This window comes from Ischnura elegans, chromosome 2 (genome assembly GCF_921293095.1).
Source record: "Ischnura elegans chromosome 2, ioIscEleg1.1, whole genome shotgun sequence".
NCBI lineage: Eukaryota > Metazoa > Arthropoda > Insecta > Odonata > Coenagrionidae > Ischnura > Ischnura elegans.
In genome coordinates, this window is record NC_060247.1 from 103,561,634 (window position 1) to 103,585,763 (window position 24,130).

Genomic DNA, 24,130 nt, shown 5'->3' on the forward strand with positions numbered 1-24,130 from the left:
CCCTGATTTCCCTATTGTGTTTTGTTCTCCAGATTCCATTTTCTCTCGTGGGTCCAAAAATTTTATTTTCAAAGGTAATAAACTTCTTTTCCTTTCTTACGTCGATAACCCATGTTTCAGCTCCATAGAGAAGGATTAGTTTTATAAATTTTAGTTTGGTTCTAATGGATAAAATTTTTTATGTTAGCAGTTTGTTCAGGGCATTGGCTGAATTTCTTCTGTTTTGTATCTCATGTGAATCTCTATTTTTTTAGTTGACTATGATACCAAGGTTTTTAAATTCATTTACTAAAATTTTCAAAATTGTGATCCTCAATTGCAATGCTTCTCGAGTTGTCAGGGTTTCGACCGAAGGACATAAATTTCGTCTTATTAATCATTGATTTTCCATCCAACTTCTTGGGTTTCTTACACCAGAATTTCTGTCATGCTTCTTAACCCTTTAGCTGCGGGAGCGTCAAAATTTGTCTGCCACTGTGTGCGGGACATGAACGGGGAAGATATTTTTCCGTCGACCCCGGGTGTGTGTCTAGCAGGTAGTGGACCCTCATAATCCGGGACTACCCACCCTACCCCCTGACGACAGACCATGAATACAATTGAGCCCTTTCTAAGAATCATAATTGGAATTAAAATATTTGAACGTTACTTTTTCTAAATTGAATGTAAATGAATTTTTTTCCTCAAATTTGGCCAGCATGACATTTTTATGAGCGATTTGATATCAAACAGTAAAAAAATCTATTGATTTTTAACCATATTCCTCAATATTTCAACCATACTTCAGCCGATTTGAACTTTGGGGAGCATTTGGAACGTATGTTTGGATGCGGTAGGTAAAGGTAATGGATAATAAAGGTTATAATAGGCATTCTCATGAAGGTGGTCCGATATTACACCAGATGAGGAGCTGTCGAACTGGAAAATCTGAGGAGTAAAATCATCAGTCCTGGACCAAGAAGATGATGCGGATTCAATGTCTTCAGCCAAATTGAATGGACCACCATCACCGGAATCATTTGCATCATCCTCATCCGTCTCAGTATCCCTGGTAGACACAGACACATCGGAAAAATTTCCGTCCTCACTCTCACAATCAGAGTCGAATAAAATATTGAGAACTTCATCCTCGAGAGAAACCTTTCTCCTTTTTGGCCGAGATGGCAAATTTTCACTATCCATAGTGAAAATAAATGAAGAGATTCACAAAATGTAGTCACTCGAGTAGGTACTTGATTAGGAGCAAGCGTACACCACCGAAACTCTGGAAAAACTGAGCAAAGATCAATAGAGCATGTGGAAAAGACAGGATATTCGAAGGGAAACCCATTTGGTGGGAAATCCAGGACGAGATTATAATACTCAAAGGAAAGAAATGTCCTTGGTAATTACGCAGGTGCGACAGACCCACCACCGAAAGTATAAGAAAGAATAACCAATGCTTTCAAATAAGTTTCCCCGGCTAATGGACAATGACAAGATTAAAAAATTCCTAGGAAAAATAAGGATTCATTGGAATTGTTTTCTTCGTGAATGTGCCGCGGATAGCAGAGAGACCTCTCTTTCGAAGAAGGGATAATCTGGGTAGCGCTCCCCGTGGTGAGGGTGCCCAGTCCTCGAAAGATGCCTTTGTGCTCTCTACCACTAGGTTGGGCCGAGTTCAAGCAACCGCGGAAAGGATGGCATTAAAATCCTAAGGAAAGTCTGCCAGTGGTAAAAAAATCTGGTCAAACGTAGAAAAACGTTTTTCCCGCACTCACCATGCAGAACGTTTAAAAACGTTCCCGCAGCCTAAGGGTTAAGTTTTCCTTGTTTTCTGCTAGCAAAACTAAGTCATCTGTAAAAGTGAGCACTGATATCTTTTTCCCTATTCTTATTCCTAGGTCCATTTTCCTGATTTTTTTAGTACCTTTTCCAATACCAATTAAAAAGAATAGGTGATAGGCAATCTCCAATAAGAGCAAATAAATACATGCATCCCATATAGCCAATCACTCATAGGTTTAAATAAAAAATAAAAGTTGCGCCCCATTTTCCATGAAGTGAAGAGTCATTAGTGTTATGTTTTCTCAACTCCTTCAAGGAGAATCTATCATTGAGAGAAGGAATACCTCAGAAGAGAGTTAATACGCCTTTCCTGCCGGCGCCTACAATTGGAAAACGTTTTCCATGCTTCGAGTAGCATGAGAATATTTTTAATCTCTCTGTACTGAGCTCTTTTTTGGCGTGGTATTTTCATCCCTCAGATTTGGGACCTAACTCAACAGGGTGCCCAGCCCTTATCTTGGCTAATGGACTAGACCCTCTAACCCTATCTTAGCATGAATCCACTGTCAACTTATTGCGTTACCAGTTTTTTTTTTGACCAAATATTGCACTTGATTTTCTGTAATTTACTCTTATAAAAGAATTACTAACATTCTTTTAAGCATTATGGAATTTTAAACGAGTTTCTAGAGCTAATAACAAAAAAGTTAGCTAATACAAGGTAATAAGTCCAGAAGTACATTATACTTAACGCTAAAATTTTGTTTAAAATTGCTCACTCACAGAATAAAACGAAGAATTTATTTCAAAGTATAAAAAATTGTAGTGTGCAACAAAATACATCATGGAAAAAACTACTGAAAATATAATCACTTTGCAACGGATTCTTGTGGTAAGGATGATCGTAAATGAGTGGAAGGGTCGGGCATAATTGCAGAGGAGTGGCCAGTGGCGGATACAGATGGGGGGCGCAGGGGGCGCGCACCCCCCCTTTGCGGGGTCACCCGAATTGCCAAACATAGCAGAACCATAACTTTAACTTTTTTATATCATAAGATGGCATTGTCTTGAATGTGTGTTAAATCACTTTAGTTAAAATTTCTGAAGCTCGGAATGTGACTTGATTATTTTTTATTGCTATAAAAGTAAAGGTAACTCGAGATGTCTTTTGCGCCCCCCCCTTGAATTTTCTCTGTATCCGCCACTGGGAGTGGCCCTAAGGACTTGCTAAGCTGAGTCTCAGGCCGGGCCTGAACACATCTGACAATGGTTACCTCAGCGGTCACTTCCCTTCCCTAGCGTCGGCCAGAGCCAACGTTTGCTTGTTTGCATTGAAAAATCCATGACAAAGGCTGTGGATTATCTGTGAGGTAAAGAGGTTTAAATGTTTTATTTTTGATTCAGCTTCTCTAATTTACTCTAATTAGTAGGTTGTGTAATTTATGAAGTTTATCAGGTCTTCCGTGTATGAAAATGCCCGTCGGCTCCACTCAATGCTCGTGGTGAAAGAGTTAACAACAATGAACCACATGTGACCAATGCCTGAGATACAGGAGTAGCAAAGAAGTAATGAGCCACTTAGCTAGAATTTACACAATCCCCTTTTCATCAATTATATCTTGAGAAGGCAACAGATTGAGAAACGGAAAAATATGGGTCTCTTAATTTGTTATGCGTTATCAAAGTCGAAAACAAAAAAATGGTGAAGGAGACGGTTGCTCCCCTCAATAATGAAAAATTAGGGGCCATAAAGATGCAGTGGGGCAGAAAAGGATAACACCTGTAAGCAGTGGTGTTACTATAGTACCAGTGGCGTAGCCAGGAATTTTGTTCGGGGGGGGGGGGGGGGATTTTTGAAAAACAGTGCACTTATTAATGGGTTTTTAACTAATTTGAACACTTTTCATAATCGAAAAAACTTCATTTGTTAAACATTTTTTTTAATTCATGATTTTTCAACATTTTGTTGTCTGTTATGAAGGAATTTGATTGTATTTCTATATTTTGGGGGGGGGGGGTCCGGACCCCCCCCTAGCTACGCCACTGACTACAGTACAGCCGGCGAGAGTTGTCCGATGAGAGTTCTAAAGGAGGGGCGCAGAACCCTGCGCCAGCACGGTTTGCAGCCAATCGCTGTCCCCCAAACGCACCTCACACCCTCGTCCAGTCATACAACGTTGTCACATGCATATGAAGCACTGAAACAAGCCTGAGCCACCAAAACAAGTCCTTTCTCCGAATCACTAAACAAAAGATTCTCCCTCTGGGTCCATCACGCTCGTCGTCCCTTCTGGCTCCTTTCTTCATGGAACCATTTTGTTTACATGAGAGGTGGGCGTTTCCCTTTCTTACCTGGCAACCTTGCCCCCTACCCCGAACTAAACCCTTTTAAAAGTCATCGGACAACTCTCGGCGCCCGGACTGTAGTACTGTGGTTGGGGGGGTTTGACTGGGTTGAAAAGCACAACACACCACGAAATAATACATAAATTAATTTCATAAGCGTATTAATTAAAAAAAACTGATAAACTTCATAAATTACACAACCTACTAATTTGAGTAAATTAGAGAAGCTGAATCAAAAATAAAACAATTAAATACTGTATTTCAAACAAGTAGGAATGCTCGTGACAAATATTTTTCTGTTATTCTAAGAGTTCAGGATGTTGGGAGGATTTTAACACCCTCGCCCTCTTTACCTCACAGTTAAGCCACAGCCTTTAAAGGTATTGGTTCTTTACTTTCAAGACCGGGTCTTGCAGCTCTTGAATCCTTTGCAATCTATTACTAGCAATGGAAATGCTTGGCGTGACCCATTACCAGGCAAGTAAAAATCAGTTTAATGTGAAGAGGACAAGGAGATTATAATTTGGATAATGGATTTTAGATGGAGTTTTGATGTCTGACTCGGCCATCGTCCTCAGGGCTGTGAGTGACCTTGGGCGTCAAAACATCGGCAGTTATGAAGTTCCTGACCCGGTGGCAATCCTGAGAACATTTTACGAAGTCTATTCACCAGGAAAGCACCAAATCTTTCTTCAATATCAATGTAACAATAAGCATTAAAATCTTTCAAATTGATAAAGGATAAAACAAAATTTAACCTTCAGGCTTACATAAGATTAAAAAATATTCATCAGGGAGACCGATGACACTGACACTAGAGGAATAGTCCAGTCATAAAGGAGTCAAATGTTTAAAAGGTGGATGGAAATGGGAATATTTAAAATCAGTGAAATAATTGAACAATTTGAATCAAATTAATACGAAATTCCAATATTTTTAAGACTGTGAAGAGTATCTTTTTTTTTTAATCTCATCCAGATTAGGTGCGAGCTTGATATTAAAATTGCACTAGCATTCTACTCTTTGAGATGCTGTGGAAATTGCCAATTTGAGAACTTGAACTGTGTACTACTTCTCTGTAAGGATATCAACTTTAGGCAAATAATTCAAGGAAGATGGGTCATCTACAGAGAAAGGCAAGTCTATTGTTTGTCTACCTTGTATTACAGAAAATGACTAGTCAATGTTAGGTTTTCTCAATGCAACATTGCAGGATTTGCTTGGAGAGTAGTACTCAGTACTTCTGTGGAAAGTTTTCTTCAAAATATATACTTCATTGTCTTTCTCATCAATCTACCACAATGTCTCACCTCTCAGTTTTTGCCTAATTCACATAGCACAACTTTTATGATGTCCAATTGAATGACATGGTTGCCACCTTCAGATTTCCCAGATAGGCTAAGCCTACAGTTTATTTGTTTTTCTTCATTTCAGGGCAAAAAAGGAAACTAGATAGTAAAATGAATAAAAGAAGACTGATGGAACTAGAGGAACTGCCTACCAGAGAAATTCAACATCATGCCATTCAGATCTAAGTGGGAGGGCATACTCAAAAGAATCCACATACAATGCTGCTTAAGGAGGAATCATTTAATGCATAGTGGAAGCCATTTTCCCCCCGACATATTCTACTTTTAACCACCTACAAAAGGCACCATCAGTTAGGAAAGGAGGCAAAGAACTGCCACTCCTCGTAATTTCAGACTGAAAGAGAATAAAAAATACCATTTGGTCAAAAACCGAACCCTTCTACATCCTTACATCTTCAGTTAGCCAAATATAAGCATGAATTAGGTACAATTGGGAGCAAGGAACATGAGACATAATACAACGAAGTAAATAGCCACATATTTGAGCAGGTGGGTCAGTTAAACTTATGAGCAGCAACTAACACATCAGATATGTAAAAAAAGAATGGATAAGGAAGGGTGTTACGCTAGCAAATGAAGGGAGTTACACTAACATGAATAGAAAAGATCTAGTGAGAGGATCATTGGTTTAAAGGCTAATGAAGTCTGATTTGGAGTCTAGTACACAACAATGCTGAGTGCAGAAATGATAACTATGGACTGGTAATGAATAAATACTGGAGGTAATCATAATGTGGGTATGGAGGAGTATAGAAGACAGATGGCGGAGTTGAAGAGGTACAAGGAAATACTGTAGATGATGAGTGAGGGGAAAAAAAAACTTTCAGAGAAGATAAGAGGGAGACAGAGTTTAACAGATGGGGGAATAACAACAAGCAAGGAAGGGGCTAAAACCACCTATGAAGAAGGTTACGTTGATGTAGAAGGGAGAGGAGGAAAATAGGGTTTATGAATAAAAAGAGAAATCCTTACGAGAATTAAAGAGGAAATACACTGTGAGAAGACAGGATAGCTCAAAAAATGTTGTACATAAACTTAATCAGTGCAGTGCATAGAAGAATTTTATTAAGCTGTCATATCCATGAATATGACGTTTTGAAGTCAAAACCTTTCGGTATTTATGTTACACAAAATAATCTGTAGAATACTTCAATTGCATTGATTTTCATTATTAGATACTTTCACCTGAAACATGAAGGAAATAACACAATCCTAAGATATTACTCCTTTTAATAAAAAAATAACCTGGTGAAATATCTTTTATTTGCTACTCAGAACACTGGTAATCAATTTAACTTCATTAGCATGAATATACAGCAAAGATTCGCAACAACCATGAACCTTACTCATAGGGTTCTTGGCTAAAACAGAGCTAACCTAATTAGATGACTATCTTCTCATACTGCACAGGATGTACCCTTTGGAAGTTGACCCACAGGTTAGGGACCTAATGTCCTGCACTGGTTTTCAACACATTCGGAGGGTACATCTGAGATGGATTGCAATTTTTTCATACCATTTCCAAAGAGTCGATGCAAGATGATAAAATACATTTAAAAAATAAAAAATAGTAACATTTAATTCAAGAAAAGTGATTGACATCAGCGAAGTAATTATTGTAAGTATTGGAGGCAAAAAACAGCCATAAGACAAAAGTAGAAAAAATAGTGTTTCGAATAAGTTCACATGAATACTTTTTCATTATTGCCCATAGAACTACTCTATATACTCCTAAAGAGCGAACTCTAACGTAATAATCTATTGTTGTCAGCACTGCCAACTTAAGTCTGGTTCAAGTGGTTATCCCCATTAAATCCCGCTCAGCCACATTATGGCTCCATCCGAATGATAATATGTTTACATAACCCTATACATTCAAGAACGAGGCTGATTATAGCCCATGCATGATGACAGAGCAGACACCCTTGTATTCTCTGTCTCGACTAATGCAATGCGAGAAAAAGGTACCTGAAACTACCACGCTGTAAGGATGACTTATGAAAGTATCAAAGGCAATATATTATAAGTAAGTAATTCAATAAAATCAAAGCTGCTATTAAAACTTCCTCAAAACAAAGACCCAATGAACCATGTCAACAACTAAGTCGATGACTGAATTTAACGGACTTCAACCACGTATGTCGCGGGTGAAGAGCTAACCATCCAAGTAAGCGAGGAATGAAGTGGATATAAGTGTTCATTAAATATTTGTGAACAACATTACTTCATAACCGTAATAGTCTCAGAAAAGCAGATCAATAACAAAGGAATTGAAACCCAACATTTCCCCACAACATAACCAAACCCACTGGTTCCCACATAAATCGACAAGAGATCGTAGAGACTGAAGCACAAAAGATTAAAACATGAAATAATATGATGCCAGCTACGAAAACACACTCACGATGCCAGCAATTAGAAGAATTAAAGTTAACATTCAAATCACCTGGCAATCCTCCATTAAATTATCCACGAAACTCACCGGAAATGGAATTTTATTGGCTCGGAGGCAGGGAGTAATTCTTATTGGTCCATCCGTTATCTACAGGGGCGCAACTTCCGCATCAACAAGGCAGCGAAGAAGCTGGCGTTGCTTGTGTGCGAAAGTTGGAGTGTACGTATTTTAAATGTATTACGTCGATACTGCATGTTTATAAGAGTATCGTTCGGGGGAATAGTAGCATACTCGAAATTTTAACATTGGAGATCTTGGTTGGCGCTGCAGGTCATTATGAATCATAAAGTAAGTGAATTTAAATCCTAGTCTGTTACTATTTTGAAAATGTTTCTGTTTTCCAATGTGAGATTTTGGCCCCAAGGGAAAGTATTTCATGCTGTTGTGTCGCTGATTTGGAGTAATAAGTAGTGTGTTATTAATATTACTACTTTAATTCATAAAAATAGGATACGAGAAAGGCTAAAACGATGCCCAGCATCAAAGACGATCGTGAGGACAGTGAAGGCGAAGAAATGGAGCACGAATCTGGCGAGTCTGATAAAACTAGTTCATGCTCTGGTGACAGCAGCGATGGAACAGACTCTGATGATAGTTCAGGTAAAATTAAGTTGTATTTTAGTCAGCAATTTAATCGAATCCTTATTGTTAGCTAATGGCTCGCTCCTTGTTTGCAGAGATGGACGAAGAGGAGTGCGAAAGGAGGAGAACGGAGTGCATGGAGAACCTAGCAGACTTAGAGAGACAGTTTACTCTTCTTAGGGAACAGTAAGTTTGTTCAATTGGACTTCATTTGTGCATTTTGCCACTTCTATTTCCTCATCTGCCTTGCTGATCGAATGTTGTGTTCTCCGGACGTAGTATGACTATCGTTTATAATCCAGTCTTAATTTACTTGTAATAACTTGAGTTTAATTTTAATTTTAGGCTATACAGAGAGAGAATGACTCAAGTGGAATCTAAATTAGACGAAGTTAGATGTGGTAAAGCTCAAGAGTACCTTCAACCTTTAGAGGAGCTACAAGAGAACATGAGAATTCGAACTGAGGTTGCCGGAATTTTAAGAGAGTTGCGACTTACCAACATAAGGAATAAATTCGAAGCGGAGGAGCTGGCCTGTCAACAGAATTTCGAGGTAAGTTAAACTAAAAGTTAGACTTCTAATGACTTAAGAGATTTTATCCCCTTCCTGGTGATGGTAGAATTATTCTGTTAGGCGAACCTGATTTCAGCTCTGTTCAACGCAAGTTAGGATGTAGGTTGTGTAACTTTAATTTTTTTTGGATTCTTCCCCCTTCGAATTGTGAGAATGACCAGGATGTCGCTCTCCATATGCATAATCAGATAATCCTTCCTATAATAATATCAGTCTCTATCGTTGTGGGCATGAAAAATCTTTCAGTGGGAGTTAATTGTGTTCCCTATTTTCATACTTATGAACGGTACGCTGTATATTGTTCAAGTATTTGCACATTCATCAACTGGTATGTGGCATACCATTTCAATTGTTCTTCAATCTCTTTGATGGACTTTCAGTACATCTCAAATTAGTGATTTAGTAAGGATATTAATCTAGTCTGTAAGATCTCTAGTAAGTAATAATAAGGTACCTTAACAGCTATAAGGGGCTGATTGCCCTTCAATTAGTCATTTATAGTCCTTTCAGCCTGTGCTGATATTTCCTTGGTTCATAATAAAGTAATTCCCTTTATTCTAATTTTGTATTTCCTAGCAAGATAGAATTATATTATTTTCTACCATGACCTAGTTTGTGTTGTGTATACATTAGAGCAGTATTAATCAAGTTACTTCTAGCTTTACTATAAAATATTGCCCAATATGTCCCGTCTCTAATTCCCGAGTGAAAACCTTTCCTCCAAAACTTCACTAGTGTCCGCTATCATATCTTCATATTTTTATAGTTCCTCGGGAGCTGTAGCACCCACTTTGAGAACCACTTCTATAGAGCTTAGACTATTCTTTCAATTGAAGAGGGAATTTCAAGTGCATGAGCAAAAGAGATAATACAGCCATGGCATTTTTCACTCTTGTTCTCAAGGTAAAGTAGATGTTTCAAAATTGGGGAAGGGAGAGTAGTGCTGTATTTGGGGGACTGGGTAGGTAAATGATTAGCTAAGAATCACACATTCGCTCTGCAGAAGGAATGACCATGGCTTCTCAATTCAAATCTAATACCTTTTCATGTACATAAATAAGTTTTTGCCATCCCAAAAAAAATCCATCAATTTCAAGAATACAATTAGGGTGCATGGAATGTTCCCATAAGTATTTTTTAAACGTCAGAGTAGTTGATACTTTTACAAGCCTGACTGACAAGTTTAACTGAGACTTGACCTTAATTACAGTATTGATTTGCTTATAATAAAAAATGTCTGGTGATCGAAGCCAGATGCTTTCTGGTGACTTAAGTGACAGAAATTACCCGTCAGATGCTAATAGACCCTTACAATGATAATGAGGGGTTGCTGAGTTTTCCCCAGAATTTTTTGAAGTGACATTCCTGAGAACTTAAAGAAGAATTGAGTTCAATTGAATGTTTCAGTAGTTGTTTATGATTATTTGCTCTTTACTAGCAACAATATGCTTGTTGCTATCTTTCAGACATACAATTTTTTGCCATTTATGTTAGAAGGTGCTTGCTTAAAATAACTTGCTCAATAATTGTCACTTTTGGTGTATCCAGCTTCAGGTTGGGTTGGGTTCAAGTAACAGATTTGTGATAAAAACGTTATACACTCTGGAAGGTTCTTCCAATAAAAGTCTGAAGATCTACCACCTGACGATTTCTGAATTAAAAGTCAACCTTGAAATGGTTGATCCTATTAATTTACGAATATTCAACTGCCTCACCATGTGTAACACATCCTACATTTTATTTGCAGAGTGAGAAGAGTTTGCAGAAGGACTCAATCCATAGAGACTTGGAGGACAAAATCAGAAGGTTAGAGGAGGATAGGAATAATGTGGACATTACTGCCGACTTGTGGTTAGAACAATCATACCGTAAGAGCAATGTGCGGGGCAGAGGTAGAGGTGTTGGTGGTTCTGGAATGAATTATGATTTTTCCAGTGCTTATGGATGTGGCAATGGTGGTGGAACTGGTAGTGAAAGAAAAAAGAAGCCTGTGACTGTGTCAGGACCTTATATAGTGTACATGCTCAGTGATGCAGACATTTTAGAGGATTGGACTGCAATAAAAAAGGCAATTTCCGTTTCAAAGAGGAAAACAGAGAGGGAATATTCTCACTATAGGCACTGACGTTCTGAAATTCTGTTGGTTTTATTTAATACCCAGTTTAACTGTAGGTTGAATCAATTGAAGTGGTTTTGATTTGGTTTTTTTTACCATGAGGTTGATTGCTTTTGTGTTTGTGTAGTTTTGATAGTCCAGACGGTTTTTAGCTGATGGCCATTTTTTTTGGTGTAACAATCTCTGCAAAATCCTGCTTCTTGAAGTGGTGTAAATGTTGGAACAGACTATTTGAAAAAGTAGCCACAACATGTACCTGAAACATGATCTTAATCAGCCCTATGGGTCTCTTTCTGTAAATATGTCTGTTTGTTTTGAAAAATGTTTTGAATTGTCCTTGTTTTGCTGTGTGATGTTTATTATATTTTTTGTAAATATGTAACATAACCTTTGACGAATTTTAAAAATGAAGGTTATTAATGAAAACTGTCATGTCCTAATATACTTGGCATTCAAGTATAGGCTATCATCATTCAATGACCGAATTAAAGAGGACAAATATATATATCAATTTTCATAATTCAAGATTGTGACTTAATGGTGTTAAACCCCAAGTAACTTTATTTGAATAAAAGTGGTCATCACATATTGAATACGGTTACAAAAATCAGTAAGATAATCAATACAGCATAAAATTATCAACTTTAAAATATATAATCTATGATGAATTTCAACAAATGAAAATGTTCAAAATGGCATCCCCGTGAAAATTTTCAGTCTAAAATTGTATAGACATTAAAGCGTCCGAATCGCAAAGAAAGTTTCCTAAAATTTGAAAAAAGAAATTTTAAAATAATACGCTGCTCAGTAAATTTGTTCGTAATAGGCACAACTTCACCTGGAGTTACATCACAGTCAAGTACACTCGGAGATCATTAAATCTATAACAAGACCTTCATTCAATGATGAAGAGAACCACATTGATCATTCTTGCGGATAATCCCAAAAGCACGTAAAAAAATTATTTTTTTAAAACTCACTGCAGCAAATGCCAGATAACCATGGAATGCACACTTTTATCACAAGCTCATAAGCATTTGTTCAGTTCTGAAACTCCCCAACAACGACTCATTGACAAGAACAAAAGTGTTTTTTGCTAACATTAGCCATTTGATCCCAATCTTCCTTTCCACTCAAAACTTAATATAATGTCAACTTTGAAAAGTTAACATTTTCTATATCTGTAACACGAGCCCAGCAGAAGATATGTTATCACCAGCCCCGGCTGTATGCTTGGCTTTGGTACAAACGAGAACAGGTGCTATGCACACTTCAACCACAGCTGTTTTGGAATCACTTCCTTCTTTCCTCAGAGACAACTCTTCCTGCCAACAAGTGACAGGTTTATTGTTGTCAAAATTAATTCTTCTACTTCCAGAGGCAACAGATGTAGCAAAACTGTCATCCATTATTAGAGAAGACTTAGACAGGTCAACCTGTTAAAAAAAGAAAAGATATATAATTACCATTTCTTTACAGCAACTGATATGCCATTAGGGCATGCTCACATAAAACACTGGTTATAAGTGCCTGAAAACCAGCAGCTTGTTTCCAGCATTTACAAGTGCAGGCAATCATTGTGGCCTTTCATGTAAAAAGTCTGAAACAAGTTCAAGTCCTCAGTAGTCGAGACATCTTCTCCGAGTGATGAAGTTTTCTTTATTAGAAAATGTCGAGTTTAAACTGGACAGCAAAAGAATAGGGGTGCATGATGTTCATATCAAACGAAAGAATTTACCACCACCTTTTTTTTGCTTAGTACCACCATCTCTTTCCTCACTTTAAACATGAAAAAGCTAGATTTTTTTCATGCATGAGAATGGAAATAGACATTTTGCTACATTCTACAAAGAGTTAATGGAACATCAACAAAGAACTGGGGAAATTGGCAGAAGCAGCCAATATATTCAGAGGAGCGCCTGGTTGTTTGTTTCACGTAAGTCTATTGTAAAACAATTATTTTATTTAGTAAATGTGTCAATGGTTAATCCCCAGTAATCTGTAATAACCAGTACACCCACTGCACTTCACTCCTACACAGTTGGAGTCTGCTGGTATTGTAAGTGCTGGAAATAATATTTCAAACAATCTAGTTTGCCCATAGGCACTTACAGCCAGCAACAACGAGTCCGAACAAGCTTTCTCTGAGAACAGATGCAAGAGACAGTGCAAAATTTTACTTGTATTGATAGCCGTCAGCAACCGGCATTCTACGTGAACGCACCCTTAGTAGGTAATCAAAAAAAGCAACAGTACCACTACACACAGATTTAATGACACTACCAAAATTGAGGTAAATTGTAAAAGGAAGCATTGTTTTAGGAGTAATGATGACTATAGTATGACCAATAATGTATTTATAACTAACTAGTGTCGATAATAACTACCAATGAAATTTTAAAATGCACATTCTCCAGGAAAATACACTGATTTGAAAGGCATAATTTCAACCAAGTCATGCCTACAACCCAATATCATTTGTGTGGCTGGTCAGGACAGCACCCAATTGGTACTGAGGACAGCAAAATCACACTCCCATAAATGAAAAGATTTGAAAAATAGAAATACATATACATATTAAGAAATGATGAAATAATCATGCACTTCAATGAAGTATTCACCAGGGCAAAATACCCAATCATCTAGTCTCATCGCAAAGCTTTAATTTCAAAATCATCACTACTAAGCATGCTCACCAAATGTAGAGGACTACTTTTAGCAAACCTTTTCTTCAAACTCTTATTTAATGATCCTCTCACCAGCTCTTTCTAATTGTAAACACTTCTTTTTCTGCAGCGTATATCTTCCTGATATCTCTATCATTGAGCCAGTTTGCCACTAATATGCTGCACAAACAGTGGTGGTTTCAAAGGGTGCAGTTTTGGGGAAAATTTAAAAGACAGAAATCTTTGTTGGGGGTCTTCAAAGAAAGCTTTTACTTAACCATTTTAACAAATTAATGCTTAAAAATGATAGATGCATATCTGTAAACCAATTGCCTGCGCTTATCAGTCCTTAGTCCAGAACCCTAGATGCATTAATGCTGAAAGGTATTGCATACCAGAAAAGAGCCACTGTAAGTAACTCAACCCTCCCCCCAAAGAAACGACCTTGATTCATCCCTGTGCCCAAACACTTACATTATTCCACCTTGTCATCTTATTGGTTAAATTGGGGAACAAGACCATAATGATTGAGTCTAAGCATTAAATTTGACTCATGTAACTATTCATTCTATTAATGAGTGTCACAATGGACTTGATATGCATGTATTGACATAGAGAGGATCACATGCCATAACTACGCCACACACATTACGTTAATCAATCAAATTCAGAGGGGTCTAACTAATGTGGCACATACAGAAAATTGGCTGAAGCAATTCAAGAAATGTGAAAATGCAGTGATGTACTTTAGAATAACATTTTGAGCAACCCATTAATTTTTTTAAATCTTTGGAAGCAAACTATGCATCAGAATTTTCAATCATTAAGAAGGGCTACAGTATTTACTATAAATCTGGGATTTGGACATCTATTAGAATCATCTTCTAAGACAATTTTGATAACTCTCTCATCACACATTGAAACATTAAAAAGAATCTTCTTAAGGCTGAGGAAGTCACCTCTTTGCCTCCTTAACGGAAGTGGAATTGTTACGTACACTATAACATTGTATATTCTTCCAGTCAAATTAACAGTAGCCAATATATTTGACTATTACAAATACTTAATCCTTTGATGACGTACCCCATGACTTTCTCCAAATCTTTCTAAGAAAATTTGAGAAAGGATTCAAGGGGTAGAACAAGTTAGGTATGTGATCATCTTGTGGTGTTCTGCCCGTCGGCAGGTCCCTTGCACCAATGCTGTCTCCGGCCATTTCTTTGAAGTCTCCATATTTTCCTATTTTTAAGTTATCAATAAACTTCAGCTTTCTCCTTCCCCTTCTTCTGATCCCTTCCACCGTTCCCTCCAAAGCTACCTTCAAAATGCCATCCCTCTCATCAATTGTCCTTCCTTTCATTTATTTTATCCATCAACGTTCTTTCCTCATCTATCCTATTCAACACTTGCTCATTCCTTACTCGATCCATCCACCGTATTCCCTCCATCTTCCTCCAAACCCACACCTCAAATGCCCCAATCCTGTCCCTGTATCTCTTCTCCATCGTTCAAGTCTCAGATCCATATATAACCACACTCCACACACAACACTTCACCAATCTCTTCCTCAATTTTAATTCTGGGCCCTTGATGCACAGTTAGGCACGTAATAACAAAATTAATAATAGGCTAATTTAAGTACATATATCAGGACCAGTCAAGGTGAAAACTTAACCGAGTCACCCGCAAGTCACAAATTGTGCAGAAATTCCACAGAGAAAAATTCATTCGCCTTGACGTGGATTCAAACCCAGATCTCCCAATTTCTGCTCAAGGGCTTTCGCCAGTTAAGCTACCAAAGCATCATCCCCAGTGTGGAAATTTGTTGACTACACCGGACAAGATGGTGTTGTGTTAATCAAGAGCAAACATCTCTTAGTGTTCAAATTTCGGACTATGCTCTCCGGCTGTGGTGCAGAGCACACGAATCAGACTGCTAGTACATAGCATAATCTGCTCAGCAGTCCACATCATCTTGTTTAGTATAGTAATTAACCACTAATTTCCAGAGGGGGTAAAATGCCTCGGTAGCTTAACTGGTAACCCATTTGCATCCACAAGTGTACTGGTATGCGGCCTGAAGCTGGCCACAAACACCACAAGGGTACCGGTACACAGAATACATAGTGATATCTATCAGTTGATCCTGCTGCTATCTTACAAGTTTTTTTTTTAAGTTTTTGGCCAGATAGCGCACCTGATAGTAGCTGCCATCTGGTGGATGTGGATAAATTTTTTTCCATTGCACATTGCCTTGGAAATATTTATACTTCAACCAAATGTAAAGGCAGCTAACTCTTAATAACATATCGTAATTTGGTCAAAATCAGTCAACAAATACTCCATTAAATGTCTTGTTTAAACCAACACTACAAATGTGTTCAAATTCCTTAAAAGTCAGCGGTGTTCGGGGTCGATTAAATCCCAGGGGATGGATGCGAATGGGTTAACTATTAATCCTCTAGGTGCAAACCTTGTTGCTGGTGTATGCGTATGCACAATGATTTTGGTCTACGCACGTACGAATACACAATGATCAAAGTTGTGGAGTGGAGTACCCAGGCCATGTAAGTTGATCCCGTGCACGGCACACAGAGATAGATTTTTTTCATTATCAGCTGTCTTACAAATGTATGCCTTAATTGTACTTGCTTTGTTGTTCTACCTAAAAAATACTACCATCCGATCATGAATTCCAAGTTTCCCACTTCTATGTGTACTATCCTTCCTGAGCAACGCCTGGTGGCCTGCTAGTTAAAATAAAATTTATTCAAGCGCATATATTCAAGCGTGTCAGTCACTCCTTCATTCTGCATAGGCCTATAGGTCACATTTTCTCATCTACTCATGTTTTCAATGATTAAGCGACAAACTCCTAGTGTTTTCTTCAAGGTGTGAAAGAAGTGCAATGCTTGATATTACAATTATTGTTCGATAATCTTCCTATTAACCCTTTCCCTAGTAACAATGCATATTTAGTCAATTGGTTTCCTGACCGAGGAGACAAATGATAAATCTGTCAAAGATTCCTATGCATAGACATTATTTATAATAAAATTTGGGGAGAAAAAGAGTTCTATTTTTGCCTTTGATAAATACAAATGGTGACATTGAATGATGCCTACCTCTGGTGACCCACACACATGTCTGTGGGCTGTTAGAGAGGCCTTGGCTGCCGCTGCTTCAGATAATTTCCATGGTGACCCATGAACGGTCATGATGGCTTGGTATGCCAAAGTGTGGACATGAAGCCGAGTCAACTGCCTCCCATTTCCTTCATGCGCTGAAAGAATCCTATCCACAAATAAAATATTAGATACACAAAGACACTGACACCGATAAATAGCAAAGCAGTGATAGTGAACATCCCACTTGCCTGAAAACTTCTCGCATCTGATCAAGGACAGTGGCCACTCTGGGGTTAGTATCAGACACTAGTGTTAACTTTCCATGCAGCAACAAATTGCACAAATTCGGCAATTCCTTTTTGAGCAAACAGGATATATTAAGAGTGAAAAGAGAAATGGAGTGCATGAATGGGAGATTGGAGAGGTGAACAAGAAAATTTCTAGCCAATTAGTTCTGTTCAAACACCACACACTGTGACAAAATGTTTACGGCACACTCACTCACCTGCTCATTCATGCCTAGTGAGTCAGCATAAGGGACTATGTACTCCACCAGCTGTTTCATTAGGTCGAATTCTGAAAAGGATGCCATTTCAAAATGCACCCTTGTATCTTCAGATACTGACAACATTTGGTCCCGTATTTTTGCAAGTCTCTCCTCTCTTGCACCTGAAAAAATATAGATTCAATTGTAACGAGAATTAATTTATAACAGATGACCGAGTAAAATGCACACTTTACCAACTCAATAGCTATAAAATGGTATTTAAAGTCTGAAAAGTACCTCACAGTTTTAATTGATTACAATTTTTTCACTTGCAAGTTGATATACATACTTAATTAACCATTAGTATGACTCAGCACATTGATCGATGTGCTCTGCTGATAATGTAAGATCAACAAGTCAACAGCCATGTTCAGCTGACAATATTTTAACAGTAAGAATACCGTACTTCTCCGAATATAGCCCCCCTCTGAATACAGTCCCCCCCCTAATTTTGAGGCTTCAGTTTTGGGAAAATATTTAAAAAATATGTTTGAGTATACCCCCCTTTACTTTTACCACGGGCATTTTTGGAAAAAAAGAGGGGACTATATTGAGAAAAATACGGTAATTAAGGAACATATGAGTAAGAGATCAATGATTCATTTATTTGAAAGATGAAAAGGTATCCGAAAAAAGATGGGATGCTTTCTCGGCGTATGCTGGTAGTGAAGGCTATTCGAGTTCTCCACCGGGTAATCTCCTCCATGGCTGCTGACGTTTCGGGGTACGAGTCGTACTCCATCTTCAGGGCTGAGTGTCATTTCTCGGAAGGTGTTCACCTTATATAGCGTGCCGGAATGTCAGGTTCCCTCTGATTAACCCTTGGTATTAGCCAATCGGATTTTATTCAATACGGGTTTCCATACGTTACTAAGGGAGTAACCACCATCTCTGTTGAGTAAGACTCGACCCCGAAACGTCGGCAGCCATGGAGGAGATTACCCGGTGGAGAACTCGATTACCCTTCACTATGTACCATGAAAAGGTATCAATAATATAAGTAATCAAAAAAGAAGTATTCCATCCTCTGCCTTGTACGAATGAAAGAGGTACACATTTCATCACATTATATCATCAACCAGTAAAAAATAGTTTTTTTTCCTAATGATGCTTCAATCATTTGCACAGTAACACCAAAAGCTGATATTTGCACTGAAAAGGTCATTCATTGAGATATAGTTTTACACATGCATCTCCAAATTGCCAGATGGGCATGGTACCACCTTCAAAGAAAATTTTTAAGAAAAGCTAGCAAAATAAACTTTTAAAAATGCAAACAGATTCTTTTTCTTTCGACATTTATAACTTTGTACTGGCACAATGACAAAAACAAATGTCATTCGCTTATCCATAGCTTTTAAAATGCCATCTGTTGTAGAGCAATAACATTGGGCAACTTCCCTCTAGCATTGGCTAAATAAATACATTCCCGATGCCAGAGACACTAAGTGGATTCAGGATGTGAAGATGACAATCGTCAGATGCCTGCAACATTTGATTCACAAGGATGGCCGTGAATGGTGATGTATCTCATACCATATCTAACTAGCAATCCAGAGTCTGATTCCACAGATGGCAAATGATTTCTTTGCAGGGAACTTCTTCCCTTTCTTTCATGGTAGTACATATTTATATCAAAGCATCTGTGGTTTTGACTGGGTACAAAGTCACTTGTGTAGGTAGAGCTTCTATTTAAATATTGTTTAAATTTCATTTTAACCAGTGAAAACATGAGCCAAAAACTATATGTATCTTGAAAAGATTTACATCACCTTTGATAATTACAAAACTTCTCATACTCCCCACAGCTGATGAATTTATTTATTTAATTTATTTATTTCATCACCAAAAAAGGCACAAAGGCTTTTACATTGGCTGTTCATTAAATAAATAATACCTAAAAGATAACAAACAAGAGCACAAAAAAATAAAAACTAACAGAAAAAAAAATTATTAAACATAAGAAGGGGCACTATTGATTAGACAATGGTGAATTATTCAGATGGCGTTTTAAGGTGGCTTTGTAACTAGTGTCAGAGGAAAATAGGTCCAGGGAAGGGATTTTTGAAGCTATCGAGTTAAACAAGGAGGGGATTCGGTAGAACAGAGAGCGTTGAGAGATGGAGAGACGGAATCGCGGAATGTGAAGCAGGGAGTTGTTTCGCAAGGGGCGAGGAGGAATATGAAAACGGAAAAGAGGGAGAATTTAGTTTGTCCGTAGAGAACCGCTAAAGATTCTATGCAGAAACATGAGGTCAGATAAGACACAGCGGCTAGTTATGTTAGATATCCTGAGGGAGGAAAGGATAGCATCACAGGCGTAAAATCTGAGTGTGGGGATTCGATGGTGGGCAACAGCAAGAAAGAAGTTTACAATACAGTTGAGCAAGTTTAGAGTAGTGGGGCAGGCGGTAGACCAAACTGGTGAGCAGTATTCTAGTATGGGGAGATACATCCGAAAAAAACTGTTCTTAAAGCAGTAAGGTCGTGAAGGTCAGTGAGTCGATATAGCATACCAACAATGGCCATTGCTCATTTCACGATCATCGAAATATGATCCTGAAATTTTAATTTGTCATCAAAGATCACACCTAGGTCGCAGTGGGAGGTCACAAGAGGGATAGGCTTATTTAAAAGACTGTATGAGTGTTTCAAGGGATTGTTTTTAAAGTAAATGTCATGATCGCCAATTTAGAGGGATTGACCCGCATCAGCCAAGTAGAACACCACTCGGAGATAAAATTACTATCATGTCTCTTTTATCACCTTCCCCTTTGACTGCTAAAACCAAAATGAGAATGTATCATACAAACCAAACCATTATTGAAAAAGGAAGTAGTTATGCAGTACATAAAATCCATATCCCAAAAAATTTATTCATAATGCTTAGTGGATGTAATGGTATCTTACTGACCTGGTTTGAAAGGATAATTGTCCATCATTTGCAATCCACTGACAACCAAGAGATTTGGACTAAAGTTCTCAAGAACACTGCCAAAGCTTTCCAGTGAGCTCGCTAATGGATTATTATCATCATTATGCACAATAAACCTAAAAAAATAAATATGAAATATTAGTAAAACTTCACTTATGAACAACAAATCTTGAAGAGATGACATTAGAAATAATATCTCAAAGTGAATATTAATTATTAAAAATCATATTAAGCAACACAAATTAAAACCAATTCAGGCCTTTAAAAATAATGGAGAGTGTACTTTTGCACAAAGGTATTCATATGATAGGCAAAATTGTGATTTAACCTATTCAACCCAGGTCATGCTATTGCCAAAACCCAAACGACAGATGGAAATATTTGGCCAATAACTATGGATGCCAAAGCACATCCTCCAGCATCATACCACTGCAAGCTGGTTGCCTTCTTCTTTGTGCCTTTTGGGTTGAATGCATTAGCTCCTATGCCTGGGGATATTTATTAATGGATAAAGATTTAAAATGGACAGATACCTCAAGAAAAAAGATTCACGTCAAGGTAATAACAATACAACAGAGGCACAAGATGTAAAGTAGAGAAGAAATCAATGAATAGTAAAAAAAAATCAGACCACAAAACAAAAGCGAATACAGCCATTTCACACGAGAGAAATAAAATAATGAAACATTAAATAAAAATAACTAAAGACGATAAAGATTAGAAAGAGTTGAAATGGTAAAAGTGCATGGAATGTATGTTTTAACCAAGCTATACCAAACTATTGTATTTTATTTCGTGAAAAGACAAGAAAATAAATATAACAAAGCAATATAAACCAATTCCTTTCCACGTTGCAACTTCACTCAAAACAACTCATACCAGAAATGGCTATTTATTGAGCCCATTCTCACACTTGTATGTACTACTGAACCTTTGGCACACCAGTTCTTTTCCCCAATTCAATACTGATATGTAGCATAAATTATGCTGTTCTATTCCAATGAACCTCTTTTAAACTGGACTCAATAAAATAGGAGTTATTCAAATTCTAAATTTAAGCAACTTGAATAATATTCTTAGAGAAGAATCAAAGGAGTATAGCATTAACTGGTTAATGTTTAAATTAGTTTGTGGTCCCTATTAGGCTAGAACGAAACTATAATTAAACCTGCTCAGAATATTGATGCCCAGGAATGAGTATGTATTCGAAATATTACAACTGGGTTTTGTTAATTGCAATATTATTTGCTATTCAAGGATTTTAGTGCTATAGTAGCGCTTGGAACCTGGCATTAAATAGGACGAGGAAGGAGGAAAAATCCCGGACCAATCAGAGACCACCTAGGTGAAGGAGGAGGGTATATATATCGAAACACCGCGACAACGGCATCATCAGCCCTGAGGATGTTGGGAAAGTCTCCCAACGAAACGTCGGCCTACACCATGCAGACCCTGACCCGGTTGGAAACCCGAGAAGCTTTCATCCCAGCTGTAAAGATCTTTTGATTAATGCTATCATGCAATAATATTTTTTTTAATACTCACAAATAATTGCTAAACAGAAGCTAAATCAACACCCATGCACTAAGTAAGGGGTCCAATGGTTTATGAAATTTAAATGCATAAATGAGCCAATAAAACATAAACATATAAGGAATTCTAGAGGAAAATTTTTAGCCAGAAAAACTATGCCCTTTTCATACTTGAAGTTTAATCGATTAGCATGCACCATTTCCATTTTATATCTACGCAGTATCTAAGTACCCAACAAGACACAGACAGCACAAGCATTAACACAAAAAGAATAGGACACATTAGAAGAATGATGAAAATCAAGGAGGCCTAAAGGATAATGCATGAAGAATTTTCGAGCAAACACTACTTTCCCTTCAAAGCTATTAAAATTATGAACAGTGTAGTGACTAATCCAACCATAAAGGTTTGTAGTGAACAGAGTAAATTCTTAATGACCTTTCCAAGAAAAAAACCTCATCTTATAATATGAATATCCAAGGAAAATATAAAAAATCAGGATAATGAGGATGGAAAATTTCACAACAACAACAGCAGAAAACACAGAAATTGGCTATTCAGTAAGCACCTGTTTGCCCGTGGTGAAACATAAGGACCCCATTTCTCCCCAGCCTTGTACTCCATGATCAGATGAATATCGTCACTGGCAACTTCTCCTCCAACAACTACCATAGCAATGCAGGAAAGAAGGCAGAAATGTGATAAAGTCTCTAACTTCAAGAAATACAAACAGGGATTTGCATGTCAGTGTTAGTATCTATAATAATTTATGAGTCAGCCAATCAGGGATCACCTTTCATTCCGTTGGGAAGAGATTTCTGAAGTTCTTGAGTCATTTTTGCCGCAAGCAGTACATCACAGCCTTCACGAAAAAACCGAGAAGCCATCACGGGAGCATTTCCGCCAAGTGCATAATATGCCCCTGGTATCTTGGACGCTATTTCTACGGTTTCATCAAAGAACGTAGAATTCGACATATATCTCCTAAAATGGAAATATTTCAAATTAATGAGAATTAACACAATGAGCATCCACTGACAAAATTGAAATGGTTGCTCAACTTACTCGGCTGCAGCTCCATGCCGAAAGAAATAGGCGTATGTTTTCAACAATTCATCCCTGTTATTTATATCATCAATATGCTCCGGTTCGTTCGCAGCACTGCTGAATAACAATAAGTTCTTTCCATCAACGAAGAGATCTTTACAAGCACCGTACCCTATCGCTACTTTCGGCTTCAATAGAAGGGGATACTCCTTTTCTAAGTGGATTAAACCCACTAATACATCACTCAATCTATCACTCGGAGGTACTTCAACATTTTTGTAGTAAATTAACGCTATAACAACAACAACTACCGAAATTATTACATTTAAAAAGTTTAAAGCCATCGTTGACTCGTGAACACAATTTCAAACGTCATCTGTCCCAATCCGGCTTCAAGGTCCTTGCGCATTTAGTTACTCGCATTTCTTAAGAGCGGTAATTCAAAACCGATTTCTTACGGACCTACTCCATGAATCTATGAACGAATATGAAGGAGGAGAAGAACCTTTTTGAATTTTGTTAGGTGGAAAAGCTGTCATTCAATGATGCTCAAAAAATCAAAATGTGAAACGATTTAAGCCATAATTTATTGTAGAAGGTAAAAATTCCATTTTAAATCGACCAGTAAAAATACTCTGATCCGTAGGAATTTAATTCAACTCCATAACTGCCCCTTTAACCTATTTATGTAAAGTTCTATGAATTAATTAAATACGCATAAAAGAGCTTCAGAGCTAAGATGACGGAAAGGCATCACCCCACACAGTACACTAAAAATTTATGCCGTATAAAAGTTGCATAAATGGATTCGTATAATATGCAAATAATATTCCGTCGATTATGTACATAATATTCGAACAATATGTGAATAATATGCAAATATTATGCCATCGAAAACTGTAAATAATATTTACACAATATGCACATATTTTCTCATGGATATATACCTACACAGCACAAAATATCAGTTGGATATTCATAACAATCCGTGTATGTAACAAAATTTATCCGTAAAAATCGATGATCATACATCCTCTGTATAAAAAAATGTAAAAAATTATATT

General features: G+C 37.4%; 2 protein-coding genes across 2 annotated transcripts; one reads left to right on the forward strand and one right to left on the reverse strand.

Annotated features, from left to right (window-relative positions):
• The first annotated feature begins 7,093 nt into the window (after positions 1-7,093).
• On the forward strand, positions 7,094-11,735 carry LOC124154272 (breast cancer metastasis-suppressor 1-like protein-A). Its single transcript, XM_046527894.1, has 5 exons — positions 7,094-8,226; positions 8,388-8,538; positions 8,616-8,706; positions 8,866-9,073; positions 10,842-11,735. The coding sequence occupies exons 1-5, from the start codon at positions 8,215-8,217 to the stop codon at positions 11,217-11,219; spliced, it is 840 nt and encodes a 279-aa protein (XP_046383850.1). The 5' UTR covers positions 7,094-8,214; the 3' UTR covers positions 11,220-11,735.
• Positions 11,736-11,748: 13 nt separating this feature from the next.
• LOC124154271 (ADP-dependent glucokinase) lies at positions 11,749-23,463 on the reverse strand. Its single transcript, XM_046527893.1, has 8 exons — positions 23,085-23,463; positions 22,813-23,003; positions 22,588-22,684; positions 20,466-20,602; positions 17,510-17,673; positions 17,253-17,359; positions 17,002-17,170; positions 11,749-12,646 (listed from the first exon to the last, which is right to left on the reverse strand). Exons 1-8 carry the CDS (start codon positions 23,408-23,410, stop codon positions 12,386-12,388), a joined length of 1,452 nt encoding a protein of 483 aa, XP_046383849.1. The 5' UTR covers positions 23,411-23,463; the 3' UTR covers positions 11,749-12,385.
• Between the last annotated feature and the right edge of the window lie 667 nt (positions 23,464-24,130).

What these genes read in the sequence shown, in the direction of transcription:
- LOC124154271 (XM_046527893.1), bottom strand. Translation starts at nt 23,410, where the DNA reads ATGGCTTTAAACTTTTTAAATGTAATAATTTCGGTAGTTGTTGTTGTT. An exon ending in TCTTCCCAACGGAATGAAAG is followed by an intron (nt 22,685 to 22,812) that starts GTGATCCCTGAT and finishes TTGCTATGGTAG; the next exon opens with TTGTTGGAGGAGAAGTTGCC. An exon ending in CAATTATCCTTTCAAACCAG is followed by an intron (nt 17,674 to 20,465) that starts GTCAGTAAGATA and finishes ATATTTTTTCAG; the next exon opens with GTGCAAGAGAGGAGAGACTT.
- LOC124154272 (XM_046527894.1), top strand. An exon ending in AGACTCTGATGATAGTTCAG is followed by an intron (nt 8,539 to 8,615) that starts GTAAAATTAAGT and finishes CCTTGTTTGCAG; the next exon opens with AGATGGACGAAGAGGAGTGC. An exon ending in TTTACTCTTCTTAGGGAACA is followed by an intron (nt 8,707 to 8,865) that starts GTAAGTTTGTTC and finishes TTTTAATTTTAG; the next exon opens with GCTATACAGAGAGAGAATGA.